We start from the raw sequence: 11,834 nt of genomic DNA on the forward strand, positions 1-11,834 counted from the left end.
TTACACCCATAAAGTAGGAAATCTGTGTATGCAGTTCAATAAATGTGTGTTCAAGCCTGTATAGATGATAAGAGAGGCCCACAACTTGCATGGTTAGGGTCGGCTCTAGCCCAGCCTTTTTTATGTTTTGGGCTTCCACTTTAGTCCTGGCCCTGACCCACTGGCCTCAAGTAAGGCCGATGCCTGGCTAATGGTAGACGTAAATGGTCCATGATCTGGCTCTCGACAGAAAGTATGATTAAATTCAAGACCTGGACCAACCCATTGATAGCAATATGTACAAGGCATTATCCTTTTCTACTCCTCCATCTGTCAAATAGCATTGGTAAATGATGGAATTAATGTATATTTTGTAGCTTGTAGATGAGACTGATTGGATCCTGACCATCAGTTGGACGCCACATTGAGGATGGATCATAGGCCAAACTCGTCAGGTCAAGTTGGGCCAACCCAGGGAAGTTCTGATAAAACATGGGATTGCATATCATTACTATACATCATCCACAGAAGTTACACATTGGACAATGCTCATGTGTCCCCAAAAATAATAATAATAATAATAAATAAAAATTAATGGGTAGAGAAGGCCTACAAAAATTGGCCCAGTTTAGGTTCGAACTGGGCTGGGGGAAATCCTCGCTAAGCACAACCTATTGTTTTAGGTTCTCGATGGGGCCCACATGCTGCAATGGTCAGATGATAAGAAATTTCCATCCTCTTGGTGCCATTTTTAATTAATCATGGCTCAATAATGGTGCTAAGAGGATGATTATGATCATTGATTTTGTTGAGCGTGATTTATTGAAAATTTTGTTCTGCACCTTACACCTTTAAGAAAATCTTAAAATGAAATTGTTGAGTGTGATTTATTGGAAATTTTGTTTTGCACCTTATTAAGATAGATAATGGTGCTAAGAGGATGATTATGATTATTGATTTTGCTCAAAATGAAATTAGGATTTTTTTTTATTATTATTTTAATTTGATTGTGTTGGTGAATGGATCAAGACATGTACTTATGAAAAGGAGGGATGGAGAAGCTTACTCATCACATTTATCCTTTCTAAAGTCTCCACGCCCTACGGTTTCTATATCTATCTTAATAATTGTGAATAGGGACTGCAGTACAAGCATCCCACCCTAAACTTATCTATATTGGCCACAACTATCATGAGGCCTATTGGATCGCTCAATCTAAATAATCTAACGGTCGATCAAAACTTGTGATCATGTTTTACACACCTACTAATAGCCTTAGAGATGATACTGATCATTGATTTTATTGAGTGTGATCCATTGAAAATTTTCTTCTCGACAAACCATGGAACCGGATTTAGAAAGGCTGTTTGTTGTGGCTATAACATGATGAGATTTGATAAAGCACGTTTGAAAGTGATGTAAAGCGGGTCGCGGACACTTTCATGTTCGGATTGACTAACTTGATGGTTGGCTGGATTTCACATTAATGCTGTTGCAATTTCCCATTCGAGTACATTTACAACATTAATTTCTCTCAAATGAGGTAAATTGTGTGCGAGTATTTTTGTGTGTAACTTACAGGCATTCAAACAGACCTTAAGAAATCCAAAACTGTCTGTGTGCATTCAACGGTAAAAAAATACAACCACAAAAATGGATGCACGGAGTGGATAAAATTGAATCGTATCCAAACTACAAGTGGACCACACCACAGGAAACACTGGGAATAATGATTTCTACCATTGAAACCACCCTACGGCTCACATTGATGTTTATTTGTCATCCCATCTGTTTATAAGATCACACATATATAAATGAAGGAAAACACAAATATCATCTTGATCCAAAACTTCTGTTGCCCCCAAGAACTTTTCAAAGGTAGACATTCAACTCACACTCGTTCCTGTGGTGTGGTACAGTTGAGCTTTTTATATGCTTCGTTGTTGGTTTCAAGCCTTAAAATTATCTGTTAAAATGGATGCACGGAGTTGATAAAATACAAAAATTACAGTGGGCCCAAAAGAGTTTACTCAGTTACTCAGTACGCAATCCCACTTCCCCTTTCAGAGCTTGGCCTTGTCTAGGCGTGGTACGAGCAATGCTTTTTCTTGGGCTGGGCTAAACTGACTCCGGAGGCCCAAGAATAAAGAACTTCTAGATTTGAATTGGGCCTCATATGGCCTTTGAACCTTTAGTATGTAAACGGGCTGGGCCTATGAGGGATCTGCATCAGCCCAAGACCAACACAAAGCTGAAATTAGGCAGCCCAAAACTTAACAAAATTAAAAATTTTGATGTGTCAAACCCAACTGGGTGCCAATTAACCTGGGCCACCACAACTTGTGTGCGAGTATTTTTGTGTGTAACTCACAAGCATCCAAACAGGCCCAAGAAATCCAAAACTGACTGTCTGCATTATGTAAAGTCTGAAGAAAAGAAGAAAAAGAAAAAAAAATACAACCAATCTGAAGAAAGAATAAAAATAATAATAATAATAATAAAAAGGCAGAAATCATATCAGAGACAGATCCTAAAGAACCGGGATCTTTAGCACGTCCTCGTCATCTGTTTTCTCAATTGATATTGTGAGGGGGAGCTTTCTCGTGAATTGAAATCCATCATCATTAGCATTTTTCGCACGTGTCTTCTTTCTAGCCCCTGAATTAGAACCAGAGAAGAAGTCACTTCCGTGAGGCTTGCCGTGACCATCGTCCGAATTTCGCCGCACATTTCGTGGAGGAGCTTCCGGCAGCACCCGTTCGCATGGGTCGGATTTACCATGGCCAAAGCCTTCGCAGTGGCACGTGTAGTCACCCCCAGTGGAGTCGGATTTACCAAGGTCAGAACCTTGGCTGCGGAGCGTGGCCGGCCCCGTTTTCGTACCTTGGCAGGCGCCTTGATGACCAGGCGTGCAACGTCGACCTTCGGATTATTTCCTTCTTGGGCTTGAGTGGGATTTACTAGGGTCAGAAGTACCTTGGCAGCTTCCGGCAGCACCCGATTCGCATGGGTCGGATTTACCATGGCCAGAGCCTTCGCAGCGGCACGTGTAGTCACCCCCAGTGAACCTTGGCGGTGGAGTGTGGCCAGCCCCGTTTTCGTACCTTGGCAAAGAATATCCAGACAAATTTTCTTAACATATGTAATTAGCTAGTAGCTCAAGTTGTTTAGAGCGTTATGCTGATAACGTGAAAGTGGTAGATTTGATACATGCTGGTACAACAAATTGTTATCTTACACAGTTGCATGTGTACCGTAAGTTGGACTCATGTGTGTGACCTTGTATATTCGGTTTTCTCCAACATACCAACTTGATTAAGTAAATTTGCACTGATCAATCAGACAAATAAATAGTTATGTCAAAAAATAATAATTAGCAAAAAATTAATACTATATTTCTGTAAAATAAAAATTATTACCTTTGAAAAATATTATCCATATCCATATCGCACCATTTACTATTGAGTGTAATTCCATAACATATCATACTTTTATGACCTAAAATCACAATAAACATATGAGTAGTTTTAGATGTCACACTTATATAATGGCCTTTTATCCCATGCACAATTCGTTTGTTTAAAAAAATCATTTGGAGAATCCCATCTCAATCACCTATATGCCTCACCAATTAGAAAGACAATGGACTGGGTGGATATGAAGAATGCCCCGTGTCGAATTACGGAGTATTAAGCAACGGCTCCCCCACTTACCATTCAATGGTCCTATTTAAAGAAGCGTCCATGACTCAGTGTTCAGATCGTTCAATGAATCTAATTTTGGGACTGCGACTTAGTGACAGTCGTCCTCACAATTTAGCAGTTTTAGTTCATGTCTCGCCAGCACCTGCGTATCAAGCATCATGCCCTGCCAGAGTATCAATTAACTCGCTATATGGTTAAACGGGTTAAAATATTAATATTAAAACAAAAGAAGCTTTAATTCAACATTTTGGTGGTCTCGTATATATTTCAGTAACTCTGTTGAAGCCCGTGGGCCGCTATATTGAAGTCAAGACATGAAGCATCAATTTGCCAACACATGCCTGTTTGGAACTTCAGATAAGTGGTATGGAATTGCATTTGGTCCCATACATATTCCATCAAAACAACATGAAAGATTGGATTAATTCAAGTATTATATCATCTGGTCAGAGTAATAAATACCGCAGGATTTTTGGTGAATTTTGAAATTTATTACATTTGTGGGCCTAAAACCTAAGTTCCTTGTGTGGATCCTTTGCTCTTGTGTAGGGCATAAAACCTGACTGCTGTGTATTAACCCTTGCTCCTGTGTGGGGCATAAACTTGTGTCTCGTGGAGATATGTTAGGTACCTTGTGTAAGTTCTAAAATCAGTCTTGTGTAGGTTGTACTGGTTTGAGGTAAACCTGATTTGAAACCTCCTTAGTGAAATCCGGTACACTCAAGAGTTGAGTGCGTCCACCGGGAGTGGAGTAGGCAAGTAGCCGAATCACTATACACGACTGTGTTTAGGATTATTATTTGCACTTTACTTTTCTGTGTTTACTTTGAATGTTCACGTGATGCATGATGACATGACTATTCAGAACTAATAAGTATCACATTCCGCACACAGTTACTCATTCAATTCATCATAGACTAAATTTATATATTGCTATGAATGGTCTTTTGATGGGATCCTCTATTTGGCTTGAAAGCCATTAGAGTTAAGTTAAAGATATCTTGATAAATTGTTATATTAGATCAAGATAATGATGATAAGATTTTAAACTATTATAAAATTTTATAAAGTCCTATTCACCTCCTCTCTAGGACACTTTGACCTATTCCTACTTCTACTAGAGCGGTCATTACCACAATTTCAGAAACACCCACTGCCATCTTACCCTAGTAACACCTGATCTGCTCCCATACATGTGGCCCACTTGAGATTTTAATCTACCTCAGTTTTGGGTTCATACCATAAAATTATTTTTAAAAATGTATGGATGGCATGGATTTATTACTAACATCTTAGTGGGACCCACCTAGCATCCAATTTCATGTGAAAAGGCTAAGAGCGCCTTCGTCCAGACCGTTTGCTTTATCCGACGGTTGATATAAAGGTCCGCACATAATGACGCGCAAACTTGTACATGTGTGTGTGTGTATGGAAAAGGTTCTATATGGTCGAGCTCATGGGAACTCCCCATGAGGTCGAGCTGTGTGGGCCCCACCATGATGTATGTCAAACATCTACCCCATTAGTCAAATGCACCATTCCATAGTGGGCCTAGGGCTTAAAAATCAAGTCGATCTGGGACTTTTGTGTGCCACACCACATACAAAAGTTGAGAGGGGTTACCCTCCATTAAAACATTCATAATTATTTTTTTGACCCACCAAGATGTGGTTCACAAATCCAGCCCATCCATTATGTGTGTCCCATTTGAATGAGGGGTCGAACTAAGTTTCAGACGCATCCAAATATCAGGTGGGCCCCACCAAGTGCTTTTATGTTTTAGGCATGTCTTCACATGATTTTAGATGGTATGGCCACCTGAGTTCCGTATTAGGCTGATTTTTGGGATATCCCATAATTTAAAAGGGACCCATCAAATGCACGGTGTTGATGTTCAACATACATCATGGTGAGGCCCACACAGCTCGACCTCATGGGGAGTTCCCATGATCAACCTTCCCCCCCTCATGGGAACTTGCCATCAAGTCGAGTTGTGTGGGCCCCACCATAATGTGTGTCGAACATCTACATCGTGCATTTGATGGGCCCATTTAAATTATGGGATATCCCAAAAACCAGCCGTATATGGAACTCAAGTGGGCCATACCATCTAAAATCATATGAAGACATGCCTAAAACATATAAAAGCACTTGGTGGGGCCCACCTCAAATTTGGATGCATCTAAAACTTGGTCTGACCCCTCATCCAAGTGGGACACATATAATGGATGGGATGGATTTGTGAACCATATCTCGGAGGGCCTAACAAATGATTACGAATGTTTTAATGGAGGGTAACCCCTCTCAACTTTTGTATGTGGTGTGGCCCACGAAAAAAATGAATTGACTTGATTTTTAAAACCTAGGCCAACCATGGAATGGTGCATCTGACTGATGGGGTAGATGTTCGACACGCATTATGGTGGGGCCCATGCAGCTCGACCTCATGGGAAGTTCCCATGAACTTGACCACATAGAACCTTTTTCATATATATATATATATATATAGAGAGAGAGAGAGAGAGAATCAGCCGTATATGGAACTCAGGTGGGCCGTACCATCTAAAATCATATGAAGACATGCCACAGTTGAAGGTTTGGATCACACGTGTGCGAAGAAGGTGAGAATTGAACGTCCACAGTTGAAATATTCGAGGGGTCAACTATACACAGCTAGAATGAGCTATAAAAATGGATGAATGGCGTGGATAAACTATATATATTCACAGTGGGCCCAATTGAATTTAGTCAGTGAAACAAAAGCTTACGGAGTATTAGTGAGTAATCCAATTTCCGGCGGATACGGCTTTGCAACGACGCGGATTTCTTGCTGAAGCCTTTCGCAGCAAGATCCTGCCCAAGGATTCTGGGTGGGGTCCGCTGCGAAGTTTGTAAGAAATCCACTCCGTCCATCCGTTTTTCGAGCTTATTTCAGTACATGCGACCAAAAATAAGGTGTATATAAAACTTAAATGGGCCACACAAGAGGAAACAGCGGGTATTTAGTGACCACCGTTGAAACATTTATATGGCCACAAAAGTTTTGTATCGATTTAAGTTCTCAGTGTTTTCATTTTATCTCACTGAAAATGACCTTATAAACGGTTCGAATGGAATAGGAATGCTTCAACGGTAGCCATTCCTTTCCCCACTGTTTCATCTCCTATGACCCACTTAAGTTTTCGATCCTTCTCATTTTGGTTCGCATGTCCTAAAATGATATCGAAAAACGTATGGACAGGTTGGATTTCTCGCGAACATAACAGCGGCCCCCACCCAGAATCCTTGCACAGTAACTTCCTCGGAAAGGCTTTCGCAAGAAATCCGGCGTCCCTTTGCAACCGACCATAATCCGTATATAATATCTGCCGCGGTACCTAATTTTCCTCTTCAGTTTGGATCTTGTTTTACCATTTCAAAAGAGATGCGGAGAATATCGTTGGAGCTCACGTTGGCATCTGAAAAGGTAAGCCCTCCGGACCCTTGCGTTGGTATGATTTGACTAACCGCACCATAAAAAATATATGGTTTCATTTCAAATTCAAGGTAAAAAGCTTAATTTATATCTAAAACCCTTTTATGAGTTACATTGTAACAATTTTCACTAGAATATTATTAATTTTTGGGCACATGATATCCCAAAACAATTAGATTATCAATTGTATCATTATAATTATTTTAATATGAGGATTTGCACCGTCCAAACATTGTTCATAGAAATCAATGGTTAAAACTCACTAAATATGATCTTATGCTTGTGGCTCATTTAATACTTAGAATTTTATCATTTTTGGACAAAATATATATTTCAATGGACTTATTATAACTATTGTGACAAACATTACATATATATTTAGTAATTATATTAAACCTCTGTAAATATATATACTATCCATATATACTTTTTGGGTAGATTTTGAATCCAGGTGCTAAACACAACAAGAGGGTTCCAAATCCACCCTCCCAGGCAGGCCCTCAGATGATCAATAGAAAAATACATGTTCACATTCAACAAAGGAAAAAACTAAATATTCTCATCAGAGAGTTTTTCGTTCATTAGTCATTTAAGTATAATTATTAATTTGGACTCTACAGTACTCTGCTATGATAATTAGATTCTAATCGGTGGAACCCTCTTTTGTTCTATAGTTTAGGAGGCCACATGTGCTTGTATGGGTATATAGTAAATGGACATACGAAACAATGCAACCTATTTCTTTCTCGTTTTCTACGTAAAACTGTACGATGTTTCACATATATACGTGCAAGAGCTTCTTCTTTTTTTGGTTAGCACACACACTCCATGTTAGCCAGTTGAGCTATGGATCTGGGTGCGTGCAAGAGCTGCTGATGAGGGTTATCTTGACTATCATTGGGTGAAAAACAAAAGCTGCCCATTCCATTCATTAGGTGGGCCATGATAGAAAATCAACCATCCATGCATGCATACAGATCCAGTTGGATCCGGCTAGAGGCCCGAAAATATGTAGTCAGATCCGGCTCCAAGTCCAAAAGCCGGTAGGATTTGGAACTTCCCATGAGGTTAGCTGTGTGGGCCCCACTGTGATGTGCGTAGAACATCTACCCCATCAGTCAGACCTACCATTCTATGGTAGGCCATGGGTTGAAAAATCAAGTTAATCCATGACTTGGGTGGGACACACTACATACAACAGTTGCGAGGGGTTACCCTCCCATTAAAACATTCATAATCATTCATTGGGCCCACAAAGATGTTTTTCACAGATCCAGACCATTCATTGTGTGTGTGCCATTTGGATGAGGAGTCAGACCAAGTTTCAGCCGCATCCAAAACAAAGTAGGCCCTACCAAATGATTTTATATGTTTTAAGCATGTCTTCACATAATTTTAGATAGTATGGCCCATCTGAGTTTATTAGGCTGATTTTTAGGATATACCATAAACTAAATGGGACCCATCAAATGCACAATATTGATGTTAGACACACATCACAGTGGGGCCCACATAGCTCGACCTCATAGTACCTCTTTTATATATATATATATATAGGAAAATGCTCACCTGCGAACTGGTTCGTACGTACTACATACGAACTTTTTTGAGAACCCATCATACGTGATGTGGATCCATAATCTGAACCGTTCATGTGAAGCAGCACCTCGTGAAACCTCCCGGGACCAAGTTTTACTTTGATCTAAAAGTTTGATGGGCCATGAAAAATGAAAACAGTTTCCTCCCTTGATTTGAATTTCTCTTTGCTATGGCCCACTAGAATTTTAGATCAAGGTGAAAATTTATCGCAGGGGGTTTCATGGGATTTCGCATCACATGGACCGTTCAGATTAGACACCCATGACACGTGTGCAAAGGTGCGCACGTGCGTAGGTGCGCAGGGGAGCACGACTCTCTCTCTCTCTCTCTCTCTCTCTCTCTCTCTCTCTCTCTATATATATATATATATATATATATATAAAAGGAAAAGTACTATGCGCTCTACCTCGAGTTAAGCTCCCGTGAGGTCGAGCTGTGTGGGCCCCACTGTGATGTGTGTTGACCATCAACATCGTGCATTTGATGGGTCCCCTCTAAATTATGGGATATCCCAAAAATCAGCCGTATACGGAACTCAGGTGGGCCATACCATCTAAAATCATGTGAAGACATGCCAAAAACATATAAAAGCACCTAGTGGGGCCCACCTGAGTTTTGAATGCTGCTGAAACTTGGTCTGAACCCTCTTCCAAGTGGGACACACATAATGGATGGGATGGATTTGCAAACCACATCTCGGTGGGTCCAAAAAATGATTATGAATGTTTTAATGGTGCACAGCCCCTCCCCACTTCTGTATGTGGTGTGGCCCATACAAGTCATGGACTGACTTGATTTTTGAAACCTAGGCCCACGATGGAATGGTGCATCTAACTGATGGGGTAGATGTTCAAAACGCATCACAGTGGGGCCCACACAGCTCGACCTCATGGGACGGTCCCATCAGCTCAAGCGCATACTACCTTTTCCTATATATATATATACTTTGCATGAGGTCTAGCAGTGTGGGCGCCACCGTGATGTGTGTCAAACATCAGCACCATCAGCAAGATAGATCCCCTTTAGGTTATTGGATATCCCAAAAATCAACATGTACGGAGCTCAGGTGGGCCATACATCTAAAACCATACCCTTCATCCATGGAGACGGATTGGCTATTCCCGCTGCCACCAGCCCGGTGGCTGGTGGTCGGTGTTATGTGGGCCCCACCATGATGTATGTGATTCATCCATTTTTACCAATCATTTTAGGGCTATATCTCAAAAATGAGAGGGATATAAATCTCATGTGGACCACACCACAGGAAAACAATAGTGATTAAATATCCACCATTAAAATCCTCCCAAGGCCCACTGTACTGTTTATTTGACATCCAATCTATTGATTAGGTCATACAGACGCAGATGAAGGAAGAAAATAAATATCAGCTTGATCCAAAACTTTTATGGCCCCCAAAAAGTTTTTAATGGTCGACGTTCATTCAACACTGTTTCCTGTAATGTGGTCCACTTGATGTTGGGATCTACCTTGTTTTTGGTCTCATATCATAAAATTATCTAGAAAAATAGATTGACAGCATGGATGAAACACATACATCATGGTGGGGCCCACAGAGCACCGACCACCAGCCATTGGCTGGTGGCAGGGGGAGTAGCCAATCCGTTTCCTTCATCCATGTGCCACCTAATCAATAAGTTGGATGGAAAATAAATTTTATGGTGGTATTAATGTGGGCCTTGGGAAGTTTTTAAAGGTGGCCGTTCGATCACCACCTGAGATTTGGATGTCTCATTTTTTGGGCTCGTGACATTAAAAAAAAAAAAAAGGTTGGCCCCCCTAAGAAGATTACTAATTCAACCACGGCTAGTTTTTGTGCAGGTGAAGCAAAACCTCTCATATACATAAGACAGGAGATTCAGTTCTTGTTAGACACAAATTCGTTTTATGGCGAGTACTTCAAAATTAAGGAAGATAGTTCCGAAAAAGAAATTAAAGAAGATAGCTCCGATTCTCCCTGATGATGTCATCATTCTTATACTCTCCAAACTTCCGGTAAAGTCGCTCTTACGATATAGGTGTGTCTCCAGACTTTGGAGCTCATTGATCTTTGATCCGTATTTCATTGAACAACACCGTTTTGAACATGCAAATCAAGATCCTAATCTTTTAATTCTGGACCGAGATCATCACATCTTCTCTAATTTTTCCTTGGCCGTGGGAACACAGGAAATCTATGTGTTACCAAAGGCCGTTCCTAAAAATTGGTTTTCTTTATCATATTGTCGTCATGGCTTGTTCCTTCTCTCCGAGTACTACAAAATTCATGTATGTAATCCCGCTACTCGAGAATTGATAACATTGCCACAAGCCAGTCAACAATTCTCTTTTCATCTAAATCCAATTCAACATGTTGGTTTAGGATATGATGATGTCGCCAAACAATATAAGATTGTCCGGTTCTTTAATCCTAACCCTGACACATCTCTATACCATATGGAATGTGAAATCTTTACACTGGGTCTCTCGGATTCATGGAGAAGAGTTTGTAGCATCCCTTATCCACTTGCCACTTACCCACCCGCTTTCGTAAATGGTGCCTTGTATTGGAAGATTGAAACCTACTTTCTCATGGATATACCCACATTAATCATTTCATTCAATCTCAGAGATGAGAAGATTAGTGTAATCCCTCTTCCTATGTGTTGTTCGGATCCCAACAAGAATCAATGTTGTATGCGGGTGGTGCAACTAGGAGGGTGCCTGGGTCTAACAGATAGTTCGACAAAGCCGTTGATGGATATATGGATGTTACAAGACTACACCAAACACATTTGGATTAAAACATATAGCATCAATCTGAAACCATGTATGGATATGTCAATGAAGTCTTTATTGTTTATGCTTTAGCCATCCACAGCAATGGATTTGTTTCTATATATATGAATGAAGAAAGTGCGGGTATATCACAGTTTTCCTTCTACGATCCCGGGACCAACACGATCGTAAATGTTAAAGGCTGTCAATCGTATTTTTTCGTGTCTGCTGCCTATGCTGAAAGCCTGATCCAACTGAGGAGAAGATAATTTTCTTTATTGGTTATTTGAATGTCTTAGTTA

At 40.4% G+C, this 11,834-nt stretch overlaps 1 protein-coding gene across 1 annotated transcript; it reads left to right on the forward strand.

Annotated features, from left to right (window-relative positions):
- Positions 1-10,662: 10,662 nt before the first annotated feature.
- LOC131254387 (putative F-box/kelch-repeat protein At1g12870) lies at positions 10,663-11,625 on the forward strand. Its single transcript, XM_058255374.1, has one exon. The coding sequence runs from the start codon at positions 10,663-10,665 to the stop codon at positions 11,623-11,625; it is 963 nt and encodes a 320-aa protein (XP_058111357.1).
- Positions 11,626-11,834: the final 209 nt, after the last annotated feature.

Source organism: Magnolia sinica, chromosome 8 (genome assembly GCF_029962835.1).
Source record: "Magnolia sinica isolate HGM2019 chromosome 8, MsV1, whole genome shotgun sequence".
In the NCBI taxonomy this organism is placed as follows: domain Eukaryota; kingdom Viridiplantae; phylum Streptophyta; class Magnoliopsida; order Magnoliales; family Magnoliaceae; genus Magnolia; species Magnolia sinica.